Source organism: Euprymna scolopes, chromosome 41 (assembly GCF_053919585.1).
Source record: "Euprymna scolopes isolate OS-2025 chromosome 41, ASM5391958v1, whole genome shotgun sequence".
In the NCBI taxonomy this organism is placed as follows: domain Eukaryota; kingdom Metazoa; phylum Mollusca; class Cephalopoda; order Sepiida; family Sepiolidae; genus Euprymna; species Euprymna scolopes.
Genome location: NC_136522.1, coordinates 18,449,628 through 18,477,427, shown reverse-complemented (window position 1 = coordinate 18,477,427; position 27,800 = coordinate 18,449,628). Strand labels below are relative to the sequence as shown.

The window sequence follows — 27,800 nt, the reverse complement described above, 5'->3', positions numbered from 1 at the left end:
ATGCAATTATTTTTATTATTCTTGCTATGACTATATTTGGAAATAATCCTGTAACTTTTATATTATACAGCATGCCTAAAAAGTCACTAAAGGATTGAAAATCTTTGTTATTTTACCATTAATGATTATTTTTTCTCTATTTCCGATATTTTAGAGATAATATTTTGGAAATTAATTATGGATAAGTATAGAATTGAACAACGTGCGCAAGTTGTTAAATTGTTTTACCAAAATCAGGGGTCAATTTGGCAACATTATCTCTCGCTATGGCAATATCAAATGGCCACCACGTTCCCCAGACTTGACAGCCCTGACTTTTTCTTGTGGCGATATCTTAAAGAAAAATTAACGAACCCCAAACCCTGCAAGAATTGAAGGAAAATGTTAGGAATGAAATAAGGGAGTTAAATCGCAATCCAGAGATTCTGCAATTTGTCATGAATTATCTTTTGGAAAGAGCACAAATATGCGAAGCTGAAAATGGGCAACATTTAAAAGACATTATTTTTCATAAATAAAGATTGTTTGAATTTTGCATTTTTTTTTTTTTTTTTGTAAATTTCCCAATAATTTAGTCAGATTGTGTTAAAATTACAGAAAGATATTGTAAAAAATAAAGAATCTATTTAAGTTCAAAATCCTTCAGTGACTTTTTGGACATGCTGTACAAACTAAAAGAATATCAAATTTCAAGTGATACAAATGGTACCTACGTAATTGTCAAGTCTCAGGTAGTAAAATATATGTACAAGAAAAAGGAAGAAATTATTTTCATTACTCTCTCTATGACTATATTTAACAATGTATATATATATATATATATATATTTTTTTTTTTTTTTACAAGGGTGTCCCCACTTATCAAGGCCCAGAGGCCACTCGAGGATAAGGGTTAATAGGTATACATTAGTCATTGTGATTTTAGCATAGTAAACAGTGGGAATTTTGAAACTTGGGTTACTTAGGGGGACGATTCAATTAGAACTTGTTCACATTGGACTTTTTCTTTTTTTTTTTTTTTTTTCATAGGTATCAACTCATTATCAAGGCCAAGAGGCCACTCAAGGATAAGGGTTAAAGAGTGTACAGTAGAAATTGGACAATATAATAATCATTAGTAATGAAAATTTGTTAAATTTGATAACTTATATGGAACGGCTCATCAAGAACTTATTTACGTTAGACTTGAAGACAACCATATTGTAGTCAGCCGGAAAGCAGGAAAACGGAAGACAATTCCACAGGCGTGCAGTTCTAATAAAAAAGCTTTGTTCATGGAATCTACGTTTAGGTTTAGGCACAGATAAAGAGTGGGGGGAATTATTGATAGTGTTTCTGGGAACAAAGTATCTTTTTTTTTTACTTGGGAGTCACCACTTATCAAGTCTCTCCTCAGATTTTGATCACGTGATGCAATGGGGAAAAAGATGGTTGGTTAATTTTAATGTATCTAAAACCAAGCTTCTATCTTCCCATCATCAACACTTTTTTTTACCTTTATGCCACATTTGTCACTTGTGGGAGCAAAATCACAATTCAAGAGTTTCAATTTGATTTTAAAAATATATCACCCCTGCTGTTAGAAGTAGTCGGGTTTTCTAAATCTGCTTAGGTGTGACATAATTGCCTAGCAATAAAAAAAATAGACCAAGAATTCACAAAATGGCAGCGAATCAACCCTACTTCATCGATTTTTATTTAATTTTCCATATTTTTTTTTTTTTTTTAATTTTTTTTTTATTACATTTTCACCCCAAACAAGGCACATTGCCACTTTGGTATAGGGGGCTACTATCAGGGGCAGCAACTGCTGGGGCACTATGTTGGGATTTGGGCAGCAAGATGTCGGTTCACGTTGCACTTGAACTTCTGCATGTCAGTACAGTTAGGGAAGCAGGAACCTGGAATGGAATTCCAGAGTCTAGCGGTTTTGGGGAAGAGACTACTGGAGTAGAAAGATCTTTTACATTTAGGGATCTCTACTGTGTGGGGGTGTGATTTAGATGCTTGTCGAGGATGTCTACATCGTGGGGGCACAAGTGTCTGCAGTTCGTCAGAGCATTCACCATTAAAATACTTGTAGAATAGGCAGAGGGATGCAACGTTTCAACGATGGGACAGAGGCTGAAGTTTAGATGCCAGTTCAGGGCCTATCGGATTGGCGACTCTTTTTTGAACCTTGTCTAGGAGCGAGAGACTAGTAGCAGATGCACCAGCCCAAATGTGACAACAATACTCCATACATGGGCGTATGGTGGCCTTATAGAGGTACAGGATACTTTCAGGTGTCAGTAGTTTTCTAGCACGGTAGAGAGAGCCTACCTTTTTCGCAGCGGCCCTGGCAATGTTTTCAATATAATTGTTCCAACTCATGTTTCCTGTGAACGTTAGGCCAAGCAGTTTGAAAGATGTACTCTCAGACAGGGAGTCACTGGCCAATGTCTATTGGTGGCAGAGAAGGTTTCTTGTAATTATTGAAGGAAACCAGTTTAGTCTTGGCAGCATTGAATGTGACCATCCATTTATGTCCCCATTCCACTACAGATTGGAGGTCATCCTCTAGTGTTTTTGCCATTTCTTTAGATATGTGTTCATTTGTTTTCCTGTCATGCCTGTTATAGAGTGTAGTGTCATCAGCATATATACTCATCTCAGAGGCAGTTTTGTCGGGGAGGTCATTAATAAATATTAGGAACAATAGAGGTCCAAGGATAGATCCCTGAGGCACTCCTGCATTTATATCACACTGTTTAGATGTACGACCGTCGAGGACAACCTGGATTTTTCTCTTATCTAAGAAGGATTTAATTATGTTAATTATTCTACCAGTGATACCGTATGATTTAATTTTCCTGAGGAGACCCTTGTGCCATACCCTGCCAAAAGCCTTAGATATATCTAGAGCTACCACTCTGCCCTCCCCCGTTTTGTTCAGTGAATGGTATATATGTTCAGAGATTACAGTGAGGATGTCAGCTGTGGAACGGGCTTGTCTAAATCCATATTGTTTGTCAGTCAGAAGTTTAGCATCTGTAAGGTGCCAGACTACATTTTTATTTAATTTTCCATATACATTTTTATTTAATTTTCCATATAGATTGTTATTTAATTTTCCATATACATTTTTATTTAATTTTCCATATACATTGTTATTTAATTTTCCATATACATTTTTATTTAATTTTCCATATAGATTGTTATTTAATTTTCCATATACATTTTTATGTAATTTTCCATATAGATTGTTATTTAATTTTCCATATACATTTTTATTTACTTTTCCATATACATTTTTATGTAATTTTCCATATACATTTTTATGTAATTTTCGATATACATTTTTATGTAATTTTCTATATACATTTTTATTTAATTTTCCATATACATTTTTATTTAATTTTCCATATACATTTTTATGTAATTTTCAATATAGATTTTTATGTAATTTTCTATATAAATTTTTATTTAATTTTCCATATACATTTTTATGTAATTTTCCATATAGATTGTTATTTAATTTTCCATATACATTTTTATTTAATTTTCTATATAAATTTTTATTTAATTTTCCATATAGATTGTTATTTAATTTTCCATATAGATTGTTATTTAATTTTCCATATACATTTTTATGTAATTTTCCATATACATTTTTATGTAATTTTCCATATAGATTTTTATTTAATTTTCCATATAGATTTTTATTTAATTTTCAATATAGATTTTTATTTAATTTTCCATATAGATTTTTATGTAATTTTCCATATAGATTTTTATGTAATTTTCCATATAGATTTTTATGTAATTTTCCATATAGATTGTTATTTAATTTTCCATATAGATTTTTATGTAATTTTCCATATACATTTTTATGTAATTTTCCATATACATTTTTATGTAATTTTCCATATAGATTTTTATTTAATTTTCCATATACATTTTTATTTAATTTTCCATATAGATTGTTATTTAATTTTCCATATACATTTTTATTTAATTTTCCATATAGATTTTTATTTAATTTTCCATATAGATTGTTATTTAATTTTCCATATAGATTTTTATGTAATTTTCCATATAGATTTTTATGTAATTTTCCATATACATTTTTATGTAATTTTCCATATAGATTTTTATTTAATTTTCCATATAGATTTTTATGTAATTTTCCATATAGATTTTTATTTAATTTTGCATATAGATTGTTATTTAATTTTCCATATAGATTGTTATTTAATTTTCCATATACATTTTTATTTAATTTTCTATATAAATTTTTATTTAATTTTCCATATAGATTGTTATTTAATTTTCCATATACATTGTTATTTAATTTTCCATATACATTTTTATGTAATTTTCCATATACATTTTTATGTAATTTTCCATATAGATTGTTATTTAATTTTCCATATAGATTGTTATTTAATTTTCCATATACATTTTTATGTAATTTTCCATATACATTTTTATGTAATTTTCCATATAGATTTTTATTTAATTTTCCATATAGATTTTTATTTAATTTTCCATATAGATTTTTATGTAATTTTCCATATAGATTTTTATTTAATTTTCCATATACATTTTTATTTAATTTTCCATATAGATTTTTATGTAATTTTCCATATAGATTTTTATGTAATTTTCCATATAGATTTTTATGTAATTTTCCATATAGATTGTTATTTAATTTTCCATATAGATTTTTATTTAATTTTCCATATACATTGTTATTTAATTTTCCATATAGATTTTTATTTAATTTTCCATATACATTTTTATGTAATTTTCCATATAGATTGTTATTTAATTTTCCATATACATTTTTATGTAATTTTCCATATACACTTTTATTTAATTTTCTATATAAATTTTTATGTAATTTTCCATATACATTTTTATTTAATAGATTTTTATTTAATTTTCCATATACCTTGTTGGTCGGTAAAAGTTCTCACATATCATGGGTGAGAGAAGTTGCAATTGGATTTTTCAAAATTTCACCCCCGCAATTAGAAGTAATTGGGTTTTCTTAATATGCTCAGGTGTCGTAGTCAGGTTTTTTGAAATCTACTTAGATGTTGCAGTCATGTTTTTTTATCATCATTATTCAATCCTGCATTTTGCAGTTGGACTTTTCACTTCTAATTTTTTTTTATCTAAAGGAAGTTCTTTCTTTTCATTTCAGTTTGTTGCACAGGGTTTAATGATTTTAGCACGGAATTACCTTGAAGTTTATCCATACGACAAATGGTCAGATAAGGTACGTGACAACAAATATATTTTATATGTTTGTAAAATCTAAGACTGCAACACGATAGTATATAACTCTGCTAGTAATACAGCTCTGAATTTTTTAGATGAGGGCTGATTGTTTACATGTTTTGAACAGACTATTGTTCTCATCTTGAGTGTTATTTGGGCAATGTTTCGGCCGGTGTAGCCTTCGACCTTCGTCAAGCATGTTGGTCATTATTTTGGAAAAGAAAGGAGAAAAGTTACTGACTCTGTAGATGGTTTTGTATTCTTGGAAGATTTTTGTTTTTTCGCCATGGTTTCGTATGTGTGAAAAAAAATGGCAAGAATACAAGATGAAGAGTCAGACGACTCAAAGAAGCATCACATATGCTAAAAAAAATATAATTACTAAGGAGACCAAGTATAGAAATCAGCAGCATATGGGAACCTCTAATTGTAGGAAGAACAAAAATTTATATAACCCTTCCTTAAAAATTTCAGTGATAAAAGGGAGATAATCCCCTGTCAAACTTATTAGAGTTGCCTCCCCTTTTGACAACCAAATTTTTTCACACTTATAAAACCACGGCCAAAAAAACAACTCCAAGAATAAGAAACCATCTACGGAGTCAGTAACTTTTTTTCTTTCTTTTTCAAGATAACAGCCAACATGTCTTATGAACGTCGAAGGTTACATTGACCGAAACGTTTCACAAATAACACTAAAGATGAGAGCAATAGTTTGATCGAAACAAGTAATCTAGAGTTATCGAATGTTTTAAGAAATTGAAGTATCAGGGGAACTTGTAGAAATGAACGTGCAATTGTTGATGAAATAAGAAGAATAATTCAGATCATGTCCATGTCTCTTATCCTCTTCACTAAAGGCATATGTGGTTTGTCTAATGAATATTGTAATGGACTATGAAATTATCATCATCATTATTAAATATTATGTTTAGAATCCTTCTTCCAATTTTTATCCCAGAAAATGTATCAAACAATGACGTTTCCTTTTTGTTTGGAAATCTCGATCATGTTCTGCAAAGCCAAAAACAAAAACAACAATTTTCCTCTACAAAACAAACCAAGCACTATGAATAAGTATTCAAAGATATAAAGAACTTGAAGCATAAAAACTTGTACCAAAATGACTAGATTCTGCATTAAATAACCTGAAAAGGGTTCATATGCCGTAAAACAAAACTACCAAACCAAAGCCCATAAAAAAATATTTAAAGATCTAAAGAACTTTAGGCATAACATCTTTTATGAAAATTACCGGATCATTTTCATATTTTTTAAAAAAATTATTTACTGTGACATGACAATTAAGTAGATACCATTGATTTTACTTAAAATTATAATGAAGAAGAACCGAGAAATGTTTACATTTTCCAAAATGACTGACTGAATTATCTCCCCTGTTTACAGATCACTCTTCAAAATTACTTAATATGATAAAACTGCAATTTATGTAAAGCAAGGGGAGATAATTCAGCATGTCTTTTAACTAAGTTGAAAAAGTAAAATACAAAAACTGTTTTTTTATCTTTAAATAAATTCTGCTTGATAATCCTTCCCTAATTTTTTCGTTGCGATACTTATGTATATCTTGTATATCAGAGTTTTTATTTGGAATGCAATTTTCATCTGCATATCCAGCATTTTTGTTTGTAAATATGTATAGGATCTATTTTTAATTTTATATGCAGATATAACTTTCATGGATTTATATCGTTTGTCTATAGAAAAGTGAGTTGAGACTGATTGGTTGAGAAAAATCATGTGTGTTTGGAAAGAGAGGGCACTTTTGAGATAGTCAGTTAATGAAGTAGTTAGCAAGTTACAAAGGTCACATCAAATGACAACAAAGACACTTTGAAAACAGACATGGACATTAAGAGATTCATAGAACTAAATCTTTTCCCAGTTTTAATCAAGAATTTAATTTTTTTTTCCTTTATTTTTCAGGAATTGCCAATTTACCGACCAGGCCAAAGTTTTTTACCAACCGTTCTTGAGGTTAGTAGACAAAATTTGATGTATTTTGCATTGTCTGCTTGGTTCTTATAAAATATTTATTATTTTATTATTACTACGAACAGTGGAAAATTTTGCTTTGTCTGTTTGGTTCTTATAAAATATTGGTCACAAGTTTGTGGGAATTGAAATTCCCAGGCTAACTCGATTATCGCCCTTTAACCAGAGAGCGACACAGCCATATCACTTTCTGTTTTATAGATCTTTCTCTCTATTCTGTTGAATTCTCAACAAGTCAAGATGTGACAATATCGCACTCCTGGTTAGCATGGCCACCTAACCAGCTCTCCTGACTAACCTGTCAACCTATCATCAAATACTAACTGCAAATAATGTTACTCTTTTCTCAACGAACTCTTATTCTTACTATCACTATATACATTTCCTCACATGTATTTTTATGTAAATGAATCTACATTCTTTCACTATCATATATCGGTATGTTTCGTCTCTTTATTATGCGACCCATGCTTCTCAATCACTTACCATGAGTATGGGATCGACAATAGCAAAAACAGGCAATCCTGTCCCCCACAAGTGTAAATCACATCCCAAATAAAAACACTTTTATATACTTAGGTAATAATTGAGTAAAAGATTGACTAGAAATTTTGATGAAAAATAAAAATCAATCTTATTATAGTTTTCCAATCAGTCATTGACAGACCAGAAGTATCCATAAAACAGGGGAGATAAGTCAGTCTTTCATTTAAGCAAGTAAAATAAAAAAAAACAAACATAAGATGATAAAACTGCAATTTATGATAAAATTGATTTCTACTTGTACGAGGATCATTCCAAAAGTAAAGCCTCCTATTTTTTTTCTAACTCAAAAAGTTAAAGAGCTATAAAGATGGCAGTGGTACCATTAAAACGAGCGACCTTTTGTGATCCAAAATTTATTACTTTGTAATCCGCATCGTACAGGCATGAATTCGATATCGTTAGGAAGAACGATCTCTCAGACACATAATATCATAAAATTGGAAAAATCTTCAATTCAATGTCATTTTGTTTGAGGAGGGGAATCAGATAAAATCCTTGCTTTTGATGCCGTTTCTTTATTGCGCATGCGTGGACTGTCATTTTGTTCTTTCATTTTAAAAAGCTAAATTTGTACGTGATAACATCTGTGCCATCGTAGTCCCATCGATAATGCGTTCACTTACTAACTTAAGTTATGCAAGGTCGTGCCCAGCACGCAGATTTTTTTTTTTCTATTTTTTTGCTTACAAAATTTTGCTTTCAGTTTCGCATTCAAGTTCCGATTTAAAAAAAAAAAAATTTTTTTCATTTATTTTTTATGCTTTTATTTAACCGTATTTTACGACCAGGCAACACCTCCCCTTCCAACTAGTATTGTATAAGCAATAAAAAAAAAAAAGACTCAGGGAAATAAACGTTAATTGACTCAGATTTAATAAAACACTTCAATATATGTATGTATCATGCAGAAATGGGTATATTCACCAAAAATTAGAAAAAAAAGCGATTGAATAAAAGATTGACTACAAATTTTTATGAATTCACAAAAAAAAAGTATCAGTCTTATTATATTTTTTTGATCAATCATTAAAAGCAGGGGAGATAAGTCAGTCTTTCATTTAAGCAAGTAAAAATGAAAACATAATACAATAATAAAGATTAAAATCAGTTTTATTATATAGAAAGAAGAATTGCCGTCTTTTGAGTTGGAATCTATCTATATAACACCTATCGTTAGCTAGTTTTTGACCTTGAACTATTTTTTTTACAAGGGAATCATAACTTATCACCATCCAAAGGCCACTCGAGGATAACAGTTAATGAGTGTACGGTGGTCACTGAGACAACAGTTTAGTGATCGTTAGTGATGGAAATTGGTTTGCCTTGAAATTCAATATTAAAAATTTCGAATTTTGCTATTACAGTGTCATTGTTCTTGAGTGGATATTTGAAAATAAATGTTTTCTTTGAAATGCCTTTTTGCATATATTGATGAGTCTTTGTCCAGAATTCCCCGCATTTAAAAAAAATATATATAAAAAAATAAAGAAACAGTTATATGATGTACATCTCTGAAATAAAACGAAAATGTCATATTCCAAAAATCACATAAATTTACCAAGTAGTTTTATTTATTTGAAGAAAATCATTTTAAATCGTTTGATGGGATATTGTAGGCATTACAACGTTAATCTTGCAAGTTTTGAATTACTGTTGAGTTATCTTCCTTGTTTTGGGAGATTTTTCAAAATAACGGGTGAAACAGTCACTCCTCAGTTAGCTATAAAATTTGATTTTCTTATTTAAAAATAAAACTACTGGATCTATTTACATGATTTTTGGAATACGATATTTTCGTTTTGTCGCGGGTATGTACGACATACAGATTTTTCTTTATTTTTGCTTTTAAATATAGGGGGAATTCTGGACAGGAAGCTATTGATGGGGTGCCATGAATGAACAAGTTTAGACATTCCATGAGGATTTTTTTCTTTGATTTTTTTTTTTTAAAGATGTTGTCTGGCGAAACATCTCCTCCATCTTTGTTGACTGAAGCTGACCTCATTGCGCTGATGGAAAAACATGGAATTGGTAAGGGAAAAATCTTTTTTGAATCTTGGATAAACAGTGTATTCATTCATTATACTTGCATTTATTTATACACTAGCAGGATAACCCGATGTTGCTCATGATCGAATGAGGATAACACCTATGTACTTTTTTTTTTACTATGCTCATAACGCCATATTACTTTTTAGATTATTCCCCTTGAATAAGAACTCACCAATTTATAGATAACTATAACACCATTTTACTTTCTAGATTGAATAAGATAGATAATTATAACATTATATTACTTTCTTTGTTTTTGCTGCACTTCCTCCCGTTTCACTCCTTAATGTAGTCACTGGCTTCCTGGACTAAAATGCATCAAATATTGATATTATTGCTTTATTTTCCGTTCCTCTTTACAAAACCTAATCTTGTTCTGAAAAGTGCAAAAAAACAAAAATAACAATTTTGCTCTACAAAACCACAAAACCAAACACTGTACCTGAAGTATAAAAACTTTTACTAAAATGACCAGATTTGGCATTAAATAAGAGTCGATATGCTCTAACGCAAAATAACCAAACCAAACCAAACCTAATATAGTCGGAAGAAACTAAAATTTTGAAAAACTTTCTGAATTAGTGTCTTATACATGGTGGAATGATAAAAGTGTCGCACTAAAGAAAACAACACTACAGCTTTATTTTAAAACTTTTATTGAAAAAAATCAATTAAGATAACTTGATTATGTAGTAGGGCTGACATCTATTCAATGTAGTCTCCTTCAGCCTCAATCACCATTTTGATACAGGTCCGGAACTGGGAGCATACCTTTTCCACAAGCGCTGGTGGGAACTCTGCAAATACTTGGTGGATGGTGGTGATCAGACTGGCTTTGGTGTTGTGGGAGGTAATTTTCGTGATGTTCTCAATGTAGGTCCAAACGAAGGTTTAGGTCGGTGTAGGAGGTGTAGCAGTTAGCAAACTATTTACTATAAGCGGATCAATGCCCGGTGCCAAAGTGATTCGGCCACACTGACCAATCGGTTGGCAGGGCACATTGATTTGAGCTGTCCCCTTAAGAACTATTTTTAACCCTTTGGGATCTCAGCTGCGATCGACAGAGGGACATCAGCAAGCAACCTATACAGACCTCTCTCACTCACTCCTCCCACTGTTACTTGTTGACGACAACAGTCTGATGGCAGACGACACCTTAAAACAGACATTTATAGTTTCTTTCTTTCTCTCCAGTCTGAGATACAATCTCGCCTTTTCTAAATAAACCCTTTGTTGTTGTTTTGTTAAAAGCAATGTTGTTTGGCCTTGTGTTAATTTAAGTAATTATTAGGAGAGAAATGCACAACATTTTACTCCTATAGACGGAGGGCCAGTAAGAGAAGTGTACAAAGTCGTAGCACTCCTTCTGGAGCCAAGCTTGGGTCTCTTTGGACTTGTGGGCCAGCGCTGAGTCTTGCTGCCATACACAGGGTCTGCCAGCAGCCACCTGATTGCACCGGGGGATCACCACACTCTAAGTACACTTTCAAGCCAACTTCAAAGATGAGAGGTGCCATGATGTGGCCCTCACTTGAAACAACACCAAAGACCAGAACCATGGCCGGAAATTTTGTTTTCATCATCCTAGGCACATCTCTGTTATTTGTGGCAATTCAGCGATGCATTTTGTAGGTGCTGGCAATGGTCCTGTTGTCATAACTTGGATCGGTAAAGAGCATGAGTTGTACAGCGGCACATCTCCGATCTCGCTTGTTGAACATTGTGTCGCTTTCAGACATGATAGAAGACTTCTACCGCTTTTAGGATTTATACAAAACTACTCAACTAGTAGATGATCTGCAAAAAAAAAAAAATAAACCATTTTTTTCCCCCCAGAAATGGAATCATGTCATCTTTTCTAGTGCGACAATTTGACTGTTCCACTTTGTACATATGATTCAAAATTCAGTAAAATTGGATATATGTATTTAAAGTTTTAAGAAGGTTCGGTTTTCATGGATCATTCAGAGGTGAGGACACATAGAGATTTGGGACCACATCTACCATGGAAAATTTTATACATGTGATATAAATATATTACGGTTATATGGACCTGTTGTTCACAAGATGCTCCTAATCTATGAGATGGGGTGCTTATGCTGATTTAAATACTGCAGAGTGGAAATTTAATCCGCTAAATGGTTAGTCGTCATCATATAGTCTGAATCCAAATATTCTATTGTTGGCATTGGTTTCCCTGATATTTTCCTCGTCAGAATTCTTTCTAGAAAAACATCAGAGATTATGGGAGGGACCACATGAAGGTTGTTAAGATTCTAAGTGAAACTGATTTTTGTGGAACGAACTGGATTCGAACTTAGAATACCCAGGTTGGCAGTCTGTGTCATTAGCCACTTGACCAGCATCACCTCCCAGTAAGACAACAGAGCAGAGTTGTATGAACAATGTAGAGATTGACTTCTTCCCTGATTATTCATAGGATAGACATTTTGAACATTTTTTTTTTTACAATTCTGAGTGTGTGTTTTCTATCACCAAAACTAAATTTATTACCCCAAGACTCTTTGCAACTTAAAAACCAAGGAGTAATAAACGTTAAAAGAATTACAATAAAAAAAAAGAGAATCAGACTATACATACGAACACTTACATTATGCAGTTCGATAGACCCACTATCCCAAAAGAAGTCAAAATTGGGTTTTCAACGTTGAAAAAATTGAACCCTTTATACCAAACCCACTTCGGTGCTTTAAATGCCAGAAGTTTGGGCACCATGAGCATGCATGTAGGAGACGAGCAGTATGCGGCAGGTATGGCCAGAAAGATCCAGACCCCACTGTCAATGACTGCAATCTTGATTGCAAATGTGCAAATTGCGGAGAAAACCATCCTGCTTATGCTAGAGTATGCAGAATCTGGAAAAAAGAAAAAGAAGTAGTGTCAATAAAACATACCATCTCCTTCCTCGAAGCCAGGAAAATAGTAGATGGATACATGAAGGAAAAGACGTACTCTCAAGTCACCTCAAGTTGTATATCATCTAACATCACTAACCAAGACTCCAAATACAAAATACTCATAAACAAATTGTTACCAAACGACTGGCCCAAATTTATAAATGAAATCAAACCAAACATATCATCAAAAATTAATCATCCCATTAAATCATCAACTAATGTTACCAATAAAACAAATTCTCAATCAAAATCAGAATATCCAAGAAAACAAAGTCGATCAAAAGAAAGACCATAAAAATCACCAGTACGTCATGCAGATGCTGAAAAAGATGAAACTAAGGAAAAACAAAATCAGTTAAAAGAAAGACCACACAGGTCACCAATACGTCTTCCCCGTGGTGAAAAGAACACACTTGAAAAACAAACAAAAGATACACATACCAAAAAACAAAATAATATAAAGAAATTACCACAAACAGAAGCCACTACTACTACTACTACTACTACTACTACTACTACTACAAATAGATTTACGGAATTAGAAGACATGGAAACTGAAGTTACTCCTCAAACCAAAAAAAAAATCATCCAAGATAATCCAATGGAATTGCTGGAGATTGAAGGCAAATTACAATGAAATTTTATTGTTGCAAACCAAATTTAATCCTTTGGTTATTTGTCTCCAAGAAACCTTTCTTAAGAATGAGGACAATTTGAATGTAAAACACTATCAACAATATAACTACATTCATAATGCAGGACTTAGAGCCTCTGGTCATGTATCAGTATTCACTAAAAATAACATACCCCAGAGCCAAATTGAATTAAAAACAAATTTGCAAATGGTTGCCATAAGAGCAACTTTACACAAACCGATAAGCATTTGTTCTTTATACATACCACCACATGAACAAATAAATGAAAATGAATTGGAGAACTTAATAGGGCAAATACCCAAACCCTTTATTTTCCTAGGGGACTTAAATAGTCACAACACCTTATGAGGATGCAAGGAAACGGATAGAAAGGGAAAGAAAATTGAAAATCTAATAAATAAAAATAATCTGTGCTTGTTCAACCAAAAAGAAGCCACTCATATCAATCCAACAAATAGAACGCTAAAATAACTGGATACAACATTGAATACTATTCCCAAAATAACTGGATTCGGCATTGAATAACCCACAAAGGGTTGATATACCGTTAAACAAAACCAAAAAAATAAAATAAATTAACCACATGTGGTTGCTTTCCTCTCAAATATTCATCGAAAAATGGTAGGTATGGGCAAAATGAATGCAGACGCTCAAAATGTATAGACATTTTGACCCCTCCCTTTACTTAAAAATCCACAAAAAATCAGGAAATTAACCAATTTTAATGAAAATTTCAGTATTTATCAAATAATGATCGCGGAATATAATGGACTAATTATTTTTTTATTTAAATCTTAGTGAAAATGTATTATTTTGTTTAAACAAAAAATACCTTTACTAAAGTTATGGTTTTCAGTAGTAAATAAAAAAAACAAGAATTTATTTTTGCTTGTTTTATATAAATAAAGCATCATAATTTGTAACAATAAAAAAAAAAAATTTTTTTTTTAAAACATTACGAAAAAGCCTCTAAAATCCGTTATTAATGAATTCGATATAACTCGAAGAAAAATGAATGTCTCAAACTACCGATATTACTATTGAATTAAGCATTGTTTATTTAATATTTTTACAAAAAAATTATAATAGCAAAAATATTTCTACTTTTTTTTTTAAATTACAGATTTCGCATAATTTTTATATGCAAGATTTTAATAATTTCCTTGCTCGCAAGAATGTGAAACTTTTGGCGTAACATAATTTTTATATAATATTGGCCAATAATTTTAAAAAAATTAATTTATAAACAGGAACATAGAAAAATAATTGAATTAAAAAATGGTAAAATTTATACAAACATTTACAATAGAAATGTACCGATGCCCGTATGAGTAAAAACAAAAAAAAAAAAAAGAAACCCAGCACTCCTCCTTCCTTTTAATTACATGATGTTATTCTAAGACAGCTTTTTGACTGTCTCAGATTTTGGGCCTCTGTATATTCCATACTTCCAAAAGTACAATTTATTGTGTTTATGTGAACGGCAAAACACTCGGTTGTGGGGCTAATTCAGCTATTTTTAGCACAAAGTGTTTTTTTTTTATTTAATTCAATATCTTAGGACTTTACTAATTATTTATCTCTAAGAGGATTTTTACAATGAATTTATTTAACTTCAAAATTGAGCTGAATTGGTAAGCTCGCCATGAAAACATTTTTCATAACTTTTTTTTCACGTGTACAAATATTTTTTTCCTTTGGGAAATTAAGTTTAGTCCTTAATCTTTCAAATACAATCAAAAAGTTGTCGGAAACCTACAAAAAAATTATGATTAATCGGCTTTCAAAACTAGGTCCCACTATTCTTATTCGTTTATTTTTGCCCGTACCTAAAAATATGAATATTAGCAGCAAATCAACCATTGTGGATTATCTTTTTACTATTCAGGAAATTAAAGATTCAATAAGATTCCTATTTCAGTCACCTAAATTATTTAGTGTGAAATAAGTTTAGGAATTTATATCCAAACCTAAATATTACTTTTACTTAAAAAAAAAATAACATTGATACACTAAGTTAGGTAAAATTTGCATAGAATGCTCTGCTTTACGGTTGTAAAAATGGAATGGAAATTTAAATTTCGTTCCCTTTTAAATTTGGTACATTTTTACATTACGTCCAACTCATCATTCACATTCGACATGTCAACTTTTATAGGTTTTCGGGTATGCTGACAAGGTTAGGGGTGTCTATTCCGAAAGCCGTTCTTAACATGGGGAGCTTGGGGTGTCTATTCCGAGAGCCGTTCTTGTCATGCGTAGATTGGAGTGTTTATTCGTTGTAAATGTACCCGACAACCTATAAATGTCGACATTTCCAATGTAAATGGTAAGTTGGACTTATGTAAAAAATAACAAAAAGATATACCAAACTGACTTTTTTTGTTTAAAAATGGAATTATTTCCCTTTCGTTAATAATTTTAAAAAAAAAAATATTTTGTGTTTTATATATATAAAGTACAATTGTTGAATGTTATTCGTTGGGGGGGGGCGCAATTAAAAAAACCGATTAAAACGGAGTGAAATTTAAGTTTCCATTCCATTTTTACAACAACCATAAAACAGCGCATACTCAGCAAGTTTTATCATAAGTTATAAACATCTAGATCTACTTACATTATATTAGACACCGAGCGACCCATAAAAATCTGGTAGCTAAGTGTCAAATTTTTTTTAATTTTTTATTTATTCAATTTTCATGGCAGGTAAAATGAATTATCCTAACAGAAGAATTCTGTACCAATTTTATGTCCTCCTATGGAGATTAGATTAAAATCAAGAAAAAATACTACTAAACCTTTTGTTTAGAATTCTTAATCCAATTTTGATCAAAAACCATTACATGATTTTGATTCTAGAAAATGTTTCAAATTTAAGGCTTAAGCTTAAGGCATCTTAAAATAAATTGAATTCAGGATATTTTGTTTATTTACTATTTAATGACTGAATGAAATACAGTGCAATATTAAATCTTAAATATTTGTATTTTTTTTTTTTAATTTTTTTTTTTTGCACAGTGATCACCGCTTATCAAGGCCCGGAAGCCACTCAGGGATAAGGGTTGTTGCAAGTACATTACGTTAGTGTGGAGATTTGATGAAGTGTTTACTTAAGGGGGGCGGTTCATTAGGAATTTGTTAACGTTGGACTTGAAGACATCCAAGTTGTAGTCCGATGGGAAGCAGGCAGACGGAACAGAGTTCCACAGGCGTGCAGTTCTAAGAAAGAAGCTTTGTTCATGGAATCCACGTTTTAATTTAGGCACAGATAAAGAGTGGGGGAAATTTTTCACAGTGGATTGAGCTAGACGGGTGTTTTTCGTGGAAGATTGGCGAGGGGGGACCAGAGATTGGAGTTCAGACGAGCACCTGCCATGGAAATAACGATAAAACAAGGATAGGCTCGCAACATCTCTTCTGTGGTTTTGCCCATTTTATACCCCTTAGAGACCCTTTAAAATACTCCAAACTGAAATTCATTGATCGAGGTTTAATAATTGTTGATAAAATTTCACGAACATCGGTGGCATCTGAATTTTCCGTGCCCCATTTTTACCCAATCTACACACTAAAGTAGTATGACACAATCATGTTGACACACCGGTTCTCACCAGATCACCAAAGTTAAACAATGTTGAGCCTGGCCAGTACCAGATGGGTGACCATTTGGGAAGGCTAGGCGCTGTATGTACCTTCTGGGAAGGTTGGGCGTGGGACCAGTGCCCTCACCCCGTAAAAAGAACTCAGTCGCTACAAAAGCATCTACAAAGCTCAAGGCTATGGATGGACACTAAAGTATTTTACTGATATTTTTTTATATTTCTTCCTGTGCAATGCTGGGATACAGACCCTGCTAGTAATACAAATAAAATTTTGGTTTAGAATAAGTATCATACTTGACAAGTGCAAGCAGTATGAGTTGAACACAAAAGGAAACATGAACTTTTTAAAAAAACCAAATTCACTACAAATAAGGCATATTACCAGTTAGACATAAGGGGCTTCTATTTGGGACCATGTCTACAAGGGCATTATGTAGGGAGATGAGTAGCGATATATCTGTTCACATTACATTTAAATTTCAACATGTTAGTATGGTCAGGGAAGCAGGAAATAGAGAAGAAATTCCAAAGTCTAGCAGTTCGAAGAAAGTAGAAGGCTTTCCAGCATCTTGGGACCTCTACACTGAAGGGGTGGGATTTTGCTGTTTGTTGGGGGTATTTATGCCTAGGAGGTACAAGTGCTATGAATTTGGCAGCATATTAAAGTACTTGTAAAACTGGCGCAGGAAGGCAACATTGTGGCGATGGGATAGAATATATGGTTGATAGTATAAGACCTACTTGATTGGAGATCCTTCTTTTAGGCCCTGTCTAAGAGGGAAAGACTAGTGATGAATGTACCATTCCTAACTTCAAGCATTGCGCTACCAGAAACTTTGACAAGGCAAATCAGTTTGTTTGCTTTTATTGTTCTTGAGTATTTTCTATTGTGAAGTGATTTATTGGAATAAAATATAAAAAAGGACATTACTGAAAAATATACAATAAAAATTAACAAAATTATACGAATAAAAAAAAAAATAACACAATTAGTTTTTATTTGCACTTTTGATAACAAAATTAAAAAAATACAAAAAATTTTGAAATTTTATAAGAGATATATGTTTATGAAATTATAAAAAATGTATTTTTTTTTTAATTTAAAAAATAAAAGTTTTTTTTTTTTTTGAATTTATATAATAAATATATGTTTATGAAAGCATAAAAATATAATTATTGAAATCAAAATAAAATTTCAAACATAAAAAAAAACATATCCAATACATAATATTCCCAAAATATATTACTTGTATTGATTGGACTACTGTTCTCATCTTGAGTGTTATTTGTGCAACGTTTTGGTTGGTTTGGTCTTCAACCGTCCTCAGGCATGTTGGTTGTTTGGAACAGAAAAGAGAAAAGTTACTGGCTCCGTAGCTATTTTTGTATTCTTTTGAGTTAGTCTCTATTTTATGGCTATGGCTTCGTATTTGTGAAAAAAATTGGTTGACAAAGGGAAGGCAACTCTAATAAAGAGCATCAGGTGATTATCTCCCTTCCATTGTCGAAATTTTAATGGTGTACAATGTTTGTTTTTTTTCTACAATTAGAGGCTCTCAAATGCTATTAATCTCTAGGCTTGGTCTGCTTAGCAATTTTTTTTTTTTTTTTAGCATATGTGCTGCCTCCTTAAGTCACATGACTCTCCACCTTGCATCCCTGTCAATTATTTTGACCTCATTCCATAAAGGGAATTGTGTTCTTTTTTCTTTTTACATGTGATCAGCTAGTCCTGACTTTTGACCTCTCCCTGTGTCATGGCTTTCCAAACAACAACCAACATGCCTGAAGACGGTCAAAGGCTAATCCGACTGAAATGTTGCACAAATAACACTCAAAATGAGAACAATAGTCCGATCAATATATGTAATATAAACAATCAGCCCCCATCTAAAAAATTCAAAACTTTAATTCCCAAAATAGTTTTAAAAGATTTTAAAAAGTGTTTTTGATAATTCATAAAAAAAAAAATAAGGCACTTGTACAGTTTAATAAAGACATTAAAAAATGAAAATATCAAAAAAAAGGTTATATTGTATGTATCTGTTTTGAACTGAAGATCTCTGAAAAAAAATTTCACTTAATTTGATCAAGTATATTTTTTTTTACAGCGGAAAAAACACGTTTTTATGATTTTATGACAGCGCGTTGAAGGTAGCATCTTGGAAATTTTTAAATTTTTGTTTGGATTTTCAAAACACACCATGGGGAGATAACTCAATTCTCCCCATCATTAATACTAGCTTTTCTTCCTAAAAATCGAACCTTTTGCTTAATATCATAACAAATTATTTTTTTCGCTGTAAAAAAAAAAAAAAAAAACACTTGATGAAATTAAGTGAAATTTTTTTTCAGAGAACTTCATTTCATAACAGATTCGTACAGTTTAAAAATTTTATTTTCAATATTTTCATTTTTTTAATGTCTTGATTAAACTGTACAAGTACCAGAAATAAGACGTATTTCAATAATTCTTAGTTGAAATAAAACGTATTTCAATAATTCTTAGTTGAAATAAAACCTACACAACTTCCAAATAAAAAAGAATGATTAAAAACATAATAAAACAAAGAGTACATGCACAGCAGAGATATAAGCGTGAGAGAAAAAAAAGCAAAGTAACTGATTTGCCTTGTCACCGATTCTGGTAGCAGCCATGCCGAAAGTTGGGAAGTATATTAGCTAACCATAACCTCTATTTTAGATATAATGAAAATGAAATTTTGGTTTTGGATACTTACTTATAAACTTTATGCAAGAAATATTTTTTTTTAATTTTTATTTTACGAATATTTGATTTTTCGTATCAACATTTGTTTTAAATTGCCTGAATGTTTTATGTTTCTCAGTGAAAATGTTTTTTTGTTGTTGTTTTTATCACTTCAGGCACTGACGCTACGCATGCTGAACATATTGAAACAATCAAAAATAGAAATTATGTTGGCCTACGTGATGATGGAAGATTTGTACCTGGTCATCTTGGAATGGGACTTGTGGAAGGTACGGCTTTGCTTTTTAAAAAAATTTTTTTTTTAAGGACACAACAAACATTTATTTATGAAAATATTATTTTTATAGTCATGGAGGGCCAAAATCAAAGATACCCAACCACATGTACTCCTGGTCGCTCGCAGAAGATTTAAGAGAACCGGCAAAAAAACAAAAAAAGAACAAAAAAAAACCCTACTTTGGAGGTCGATAGAAATCAATTGAATATAAATAAGTTGTATAACAATTATATTTTAGAGAGCTAAGTGGTTTATGACATGGGCTAAGTTTAAACATTTTTATACTTGCCTTTGTGTCCAACCTTCTAGAGAGGAGATTAATAACTTTTTGGTGCGTGTTCAAAGAGAATCGACAGATCAATTTTTAAAATATGTCACTTTAAGCAAAAACAATATTACTTACTGAATTATTATGTCGAAAATAGTAATATATCCAAAAAATTACGAAAATTTGTCAAGTAGAAAGTTATTTATAGTTTAAAGTAAATTTCACGGAAAGTTGGGGAAAATTGCATTTTTTTTGTAAATGTTTCAGAGTAGACCATTAAAATTCCAGAAACAGGGGACATAACTCAGAAAGCATATTTTAGATTACATCGTAAAGGTATCCAACATGTGTAACCTATTCCGAAAGACTTTTTTTTTTTAAATAAAAACACAATAGCAGTTGTTCTGCAAGGACATATTTAAAAAAAATTGAATTGTTGTCTTTCGTTGTATAAGAACCAATTTTTTTGGTGGTGGGGGGGGGGGGTAAGTGATTGATAACACTGACTGAAAACCTGGTTGTGGCAAGTTTGAATCCAAAATCCACAAAATGGAAACCTGGTTTAGCAATATCGATAATATGCTGTCCCTATTCCTCTCTCTTTCTCGGCCATGTTTGAAAGGATAAATGACAAAGATGTCAATTAATTACAATTAACAACAATTGGATGTTTCATCCCGCGTTACAGTCATTTTAGCCTGGGTTTCTTTTTTTCTTTTTTTTTACTCTTTTTTTTACTCCAAACGAGGTCTATTACCACTTGGGACATAAGGGGTTACTATCCTGAATCGTGCCTAACAGGGGATTGTAGGGAGTTGAGCATCGAGATATCTGTTCACATTACATTTAAACTTCTGCAGATTAGTACAGTCAGGGAAACAGGAAACAGGCAGGAATTTCCTCAATGGTGAAGAGGTGAGATTTTGCTGCTTGTTGCGTTAATTAGAAGTATGTATATCGAGGGACACAAGTGCTATAATTTTATCAGAACACACCTGTAAAACAGGCACAGGGATTTGTATTATTTGGATTCATTGGACTTTCATCTTTTCACAATGTTTCGGTCGATGTAACCTCCAACCTATTTCAGGTATTCTTGTCGAACTTGGGTATGTTTCTGTTGAACTCTGGAATTTGGACGGAATTTCGAGCAGAACCTTTTATTTACTTAATAGGGGGTAGCGTGCTCTTGTTCCGTCAGCCATGACTGGATAGAGGTCCTAAGTAATTCGCAATTGTATTTTTCAGTGGTCCACACTGAGGATTCAACCTTCAACCTTTAGGAGAGTATCACTTTTTATAATTGATTTTTCCAAGTGATCTAACTACTGTGTCACCTGGATAGATATTTAAGGAAGAGACTAGTGGTTGGTGCACCAGCCCAGATTTGACAACAATAAATACTCCATGCATGGATGAATGGTGGCTTTGTAGAGATATAGGATAGTGGCAAGTGTGAGAAGTTTTCTAGCATGATAGGCTGAGGAGTTTGAATAATGGTTTCTTAGGATTTTCTTAGCCATTGGTGAATTGGTTGAAAAAGGTTTCTTATAACTTTTAAAGGAAAGGAGCTTTGTCTTAGTAGCATCAAATGTTAACATCCATTTGTTCTCATTCCACTACACACTGGATGTCATTTTTGCAGCATTCAGCCATTGCCTTGGACGTGTGTGTGTGTGTGTGTTTGCTTTTCCCATATGTTCAGAATAAAGTGTGGTATCGTCAGCAAATATACATACATCAAATACAATTGCACCATAGAGGTTGTTTATAAGAGTCAGAAATAATAACAGTCCAATTATTATATTGCCAACAACATGGTACAACAGATTGATTTGTCAGCTTAAATGCTATTTGGGTCTAACTTTTATATGTTAGATACACATTACAGTGCATATTGACTGATTTTTCCATATCTATACAATTATAAAACTCTGTGAGCCCCATCTGGGCATCCTTCATAGCTTGCTTGCTTGCATCTTGTCTTCGACTATCTGACAATTCCATCTTTTAAAAAAGGGGTTACAGGTGAATTTATATATATAAATATATGTGTATGGTCGTGGCTCAGTGGCTAAGAAATGAGAGTGGAAAGTTGTATGTTTTGGTTTCGATTCTAGCTGATGGCACCCAAGTCAAATATATATATATTTTTTAGTTTTGATCTCACAACTATATATTAGGTCCAATATATTAGCTCCCACTAACCCCCCTCTCTATCTATCTCTATCTCCTTTTCTTTTCCCTCTCTCTATTACAGCCCACTCTCTCACTCTTCTCTTTCACTTTCTCTAGAAACTGTGAAAATCAATAGTACTCTTCATAAAGTAAAATGTATTTAAGCATATCTTATGACCGGGCTACGCCCACCAGCCTGCTAGTTTAGATATAATTTTGTACAAAAATTCTTCATTTTTGTAGTGAAAGTCCTACTATCATTGTTATTTTGTCCAATTATTATATTTAATTAATTGCAAATCTTATTGGGATGAGAGTTTATATTATTTATCAATTTATTTATTGCAGACTCCTCATCTTCTAGTTGTTTCACAACGTTTTGACCAACTATTCCTCTGGCCTTTGTCAGATGGTTAACCGCGACAGGATAAGAACCACTTGACAAAAGCCAAAGAAATAGTTGGCCGAAACATCGTGAAACAAGTAGAAGATAAGGATAATAGTTCGCCATAAAAAAATGAATAAATAATCCAATTATTATATTGCCAATAACATGGCACAGTAATGAATGAAAATTGGCCACTCAAAATCAAAGATTGATTTGTCAGTTTCAATGCTGTTTGGGTCTAACTTTTATATGTTAGGTGTACATCAGAGTGTATAGTGAATGTGATTCTTCCTTATTTAGGTATAATTTCGTACAAAAATTTTTCTTTCATTATTTTGTCTTTCAGGTTATGATGCAATGGGTTACGCGATGTCCAAACCACATCTACGAGCTGAACTGGAATCGGATTTGAAATTGTAAGAAAAAAAAAAATTCAGATTTCAGTGTAAAGATGTTTTTTATGTTTTTTTTGTATTTTTTTTTTGTGTAATTACAGATGAGAATTGACCTGTCAACCAGTCCTCTCTATCCTTCTCTATCTTCTGCACATTTGACCACCTTGCTCAGCTTCAATGCTGTCCATTCTGTGATGTTGTCTTGCCATCTCTTCTTCTGTTTTCCTCTTTCTTCTCTGACAGTTCCCTGGAGCACTGTCTTGGCAAGTCTCTCTCCTCTTGCTATGTGGCCGTCCATTTTAGTTTGCTCCTCCTGATTGTGGTGAGAAGATCGTTATAAGACCAATGGTTTGCCTTATTCTGTTTTTGACTTCCTCATTGTTTATGTAGTCTTTGTAAGAGATGCCAACTCGTCACTTTGGCCATTTTTAAATTCTTCAGCTAGGATGAACTATTTTAACCAATCGTATTTATTCCCTACTGGTCTGTCTCCTTTTGTCATAGGAACTCCACGTAAGATTGTGTCTCCAGCTTCTTGCAGTTTCAAAATTTTTATTGTTAGGTCTTTGGCACTAATTCATAGATTTCTAAAATAATTTTTAATCACGATTTACCAGCCACTCCAGATTTACGGACATTTTTTTTTTTTTAAATGCTGGAAGTATTTATCTGCTTCTTCTGTCAGAATTTTGGCATGAACAGTACGTGTTTTGAATTAAATTCCCTTTGGAGAAAATTAGCATGGTTACCCGGTGTTGCCCAGGGGCATGGGCAAAAAATAGAAAAATATGTGTAACATCTTTTTTTTTTTTTTTTTAATTCTCTCTTTAGCTCCCACTAACCCCCCTCTCTATCTATCTCCTTTTCTTTTCTCTCTCTCTCTATTACAGCCCTCTCTTTCACTTTCTCTAGAAACTGTGAAAAAAAGTCGTTGATGAATTACTACATAGTAACATTAAAAATCACTCTAAATGTTGACCTACTTATTTTGTTCCAGTTGACTCCCAAAACTATGAATTAAAAAAAAAAAATGTGCCTATATTTTGTTTGAGGCACCGTCGAAAAAGTATATATATATATATATATATAATATATATATATATATATATATATATATGTATATGTGTATCAACATTGTAGGTCTGTCTTTTGTAGTTTTTGATTTTTAGCTGAACACAGATAAGCAACTTTTCTTTATATAATAGCTGACTTTGTCAGATTTAACTTTTTGTTTTCTATTTTAGAGTTTGTGATGGCAGAAAAACAAAAGATGGTAAGTAAAAATATCTTTGGTGCTTAATCCTACAAATTGATAAAGTAGTTTTTTTTTTTGGTTTTGTTTTTTTTTCAAAAACAAATTTGCCATTTTTTACTGATAAGTGAAGGCTGAAGCCATTTTAATATTCGAATTTTGTTTTTAACTTGTATTAAAATGACCCTTCTAAAAAAATTATTTTCATTATTTGTAAATTTTATGTTCTGAAAAGTAAAAATATAAAAAAATACACGTTATGTTAATAAATTATTGTTTCGTTTTAAATCTTATGTTCTAGTTGCCTTTCTGCAATTATGGAAAAAAAAAAATTGAAATGAAAATCGGTTATCTGCCCTTCATTTTACTATCACTGATACTGTTTACCCCCCTGATCAAAGTTTGATTTTCTTGAATAAAAAAAACAAAAAAACTACTGGATCAAATTACGTGATTTTTGGAATATGACATATCTGCCCTGTAACAAGTACATACATCATACAGACTTTTCTATATTTTTTTTACTTTTAATTGCCACCATAAGTGCTAATTTGAATAAGCATAATATTTTTTATTTTATTTTAACAAGATTTTCCCTGGGCAATTAAGGTAGGTGGTGGTGATAGTAATTTCAACGAAAAGTGTGCTAGCTTAAGTGTTGCAATTTAGTGAAAAGTGCATTGGTTGAATTTGAATACATTAGTGTGAGATTTGAAAAAAAATATTTAATAATTATTTTCATAATTTCTGGTTTATGTCACAGTAATGAAAAATGACCAAAAATTACGAAAAACTGAGAAGTTAGAAAATTAATTATTAATGAAAACAGTTTTCAAAGACAGTGAAAATTAAGCTTTGCTAAATTGGCTAAAGGTTTTCAGTTTTTTGAAAATGATTAACTTCCATTTTGTTGATTCAAACTCTCTGGTTACTTATTTCTGTAAAACGATAAGATAAAAAATTAATTATTAATGAAAACTTTTCGAAGACAACCCTCATTTTTGTATGTTCCTGTTACTTTATTCCTGTGTTTCGTTTTGCTTGTGATCCCTTAAACAAAACACTTATTCAGGTGCGTCTTGTTTACTTCAGGAATCTTTTATGTCAAATTTGTGAATCTGTTCTAATCTAACCATTGAGCCTGGATAGTAGCAGATGGGTGACCATTTGGGAATTGAAGGTGCTGTATGTGCTCTCCGCTTATCTCAGCATTTGTTTCCAGTCATCCTGTACATACACTTTACTTGCCACTGTTATTTAACAATGTCAAATCAGAAGAGGTGTGGTTGGAGATTGCACACCTCCTGCTACCAAAATTTCATGTGCAGGCACCCTTTTGTGGGTATCCATAGTTTGTCAAAGACTGAAGGAGCCTGTGTTTTTTTAATGACACGAGACACAACGGATAAAGCTATTGAGTTATAATCTATATAATTATAAAACTCAAACGACCTTGTAACGATGTATGTAACCCACTTTCCGGTTTATGACATCCGGTTGCGCATGCGCGCATGACCTGCGCACTGAAATATTAACGTTATTATTTCGAAATTATTATTTAACATGGGAAGAGTGGGGTTTAAAATAACTTAAATGTAATACAGAAATGAACGCTGTAAAAAAAAAAAAGAAGCAGATATATCAAAATTTGAATTTAACTATAATAAGTATTATGGTATCTGTTCAGTGCACATCTACCTATAAGTATGGCCAATAACTTATAATTCAGTAACTGTAAATTTTTTTTTTTTTTTCAAAAATAATCAATTATAATAAACAGAACGACTCATAGAAATCTATCTATATTCTTTTTTCATTTTAATATACTTTCATAGAAATGTTTCTGTTATGTAAAAAAAAAACTATTTTCTTTACTTCACAAGTGTCACGCTCATACATGAATTCCATAGCTAATATAACATACTGACCCAACGGGTCACGGGTAGTCTAGTTAGTCATAAATGTACGGCATAATCATGTTGACACAACGGTTCTTGTTAGATCACGGAAGTTAAGCAATGTTGAGCCAGATGGGTGACCAATTTAGGAATTCCAGGCACTGTATGTAGAGGACGTGACACGTCTCTGCAAGAGTTGCAAAAACCTAATGTTGTCATTTCCCCTAACAGGGATATACATATGACTGGGGACCACTTGTGAATTTCATACTTCCATGGAACTTCCTCCTTTGGAGAAAACCGATTAAACCTGCATACGGTTAGTGCTGTTTCCAAATCAGTCATAACTGACAGCCTTTTGAAGGTTAGTAGTTCAATTTTTACTGCAGGCAGTACTGAATAAAAATTAAAATAAAATTAGTTAAGAAAATCTACTCAGTCATGGCTGACAGAACAAGTAGAATCTATTCTATAGATTAAATAAAGGATTCAGTTCAAAATTGTTTGTAGATTCCCAAGTTAGACCAGCTCCACTTGAAGAAGCTCGGAAGTTATATTGACCGAAATATGAAAAATAACACTCAAGATGAGAACAATAGTTTGAAATAATCGAAATAATACTTTTTACATATATACAGATGTATTTTTTTAATATTTTTATTTAATTAATTTTATTTTTGTTCTTTCTTTTTTTTTTTTTCTCCTCAAACTCCAGGAATTCTCCGTGTTCAGATCCAGAAGTACAAAGAGGTTTTCATTGAAGCTGTTAATCAGGTTTGTATTTATCCTAGATGCTCCATGCTTTGAAGGAACCCAAGATGAAACAATAATTTATATTCTTATATGTCCATTTAATCTAAGCATTTTAAACAAACAGGACAAATCAAAGAAAATGCTATTTCAAACTTAAGCGTGATAGACAAACCACTGTTGACAAAGGATGGTCTGATGTGTCTAAAACAAGGTTGGTTCAGCTATTCATTGCATGAGAACAGATAAAAAATTCATAATTTTATAGGACTGAACAGTTTTATAGGGCCACATTCAAAAATTCACAATTGTATAGGACCAAATGATTTCATAAGGCCATATTCAAAATTTGCAATTTTATAAAACTAAACAATTATATTAGACTGCATTAAAAAATTCACAATTTTCATAGGACAGTATGATTTAATAGGACCACATTAAAAAATTCACAATTTAATAGAACTAAATGATTTAATAGGACCACATTAAAAAATTCACAATTTAATAGAACTAAATGATTTAATAGGACCACATTAAAAAATTCACAATTTAATAGAACTAAATGATTTAATAGGACCACATTAAAAAATTCACAATTTAATAGAA

General features: G+C 31.7%; 1 protein-coding gene across 2 annotated transcripts in view; it reads left to right on the top strand.

Annotated features, from left to right (window-relative positions):
* LOC145266372 (DNA topoisomerase 3-alpha-like) overlaps positions 1 to 27,800 on the top strand; it is a 148,130-nt gene that overhangs the window by 69,994 nt on the left and 50,336 nt on the right. For both annotated transcript variants that reach the window (XM_080121998.1, XM_080121997.1), the window contains exons 13-19: positions 5,191 to 5,265; positions 7,215 to 7,265; positions 9,782 to 9,860; positions 19,944 to 20,057; positions 23,246 to 23,315; positions 24,539 to 24,567; positions 27,160 to 27,218. In XM_080121998.1, coding sequence (XP_079978124.1) covers positions 5,191 to 5,265; positions 7,215 to 7,265; positions 9,782 to 9,860; positions 19,944 to 20,057; positions 23,246 to 23,315; positions 24,539 to 24,567; positions 27,160 to 27,218 — 477 coding nt within the window. The remainder of the gene's footprint in view (positions 1 to 5,190; positions 5,266 to 7,214; positions 7,266 to 9,781; positions 9,861 to 19,943; positions 20,058 to 23,245; positions 23,316 to 24,538; positions 24,568 to 27,159; positions 27,219 to 27,800) is intronic.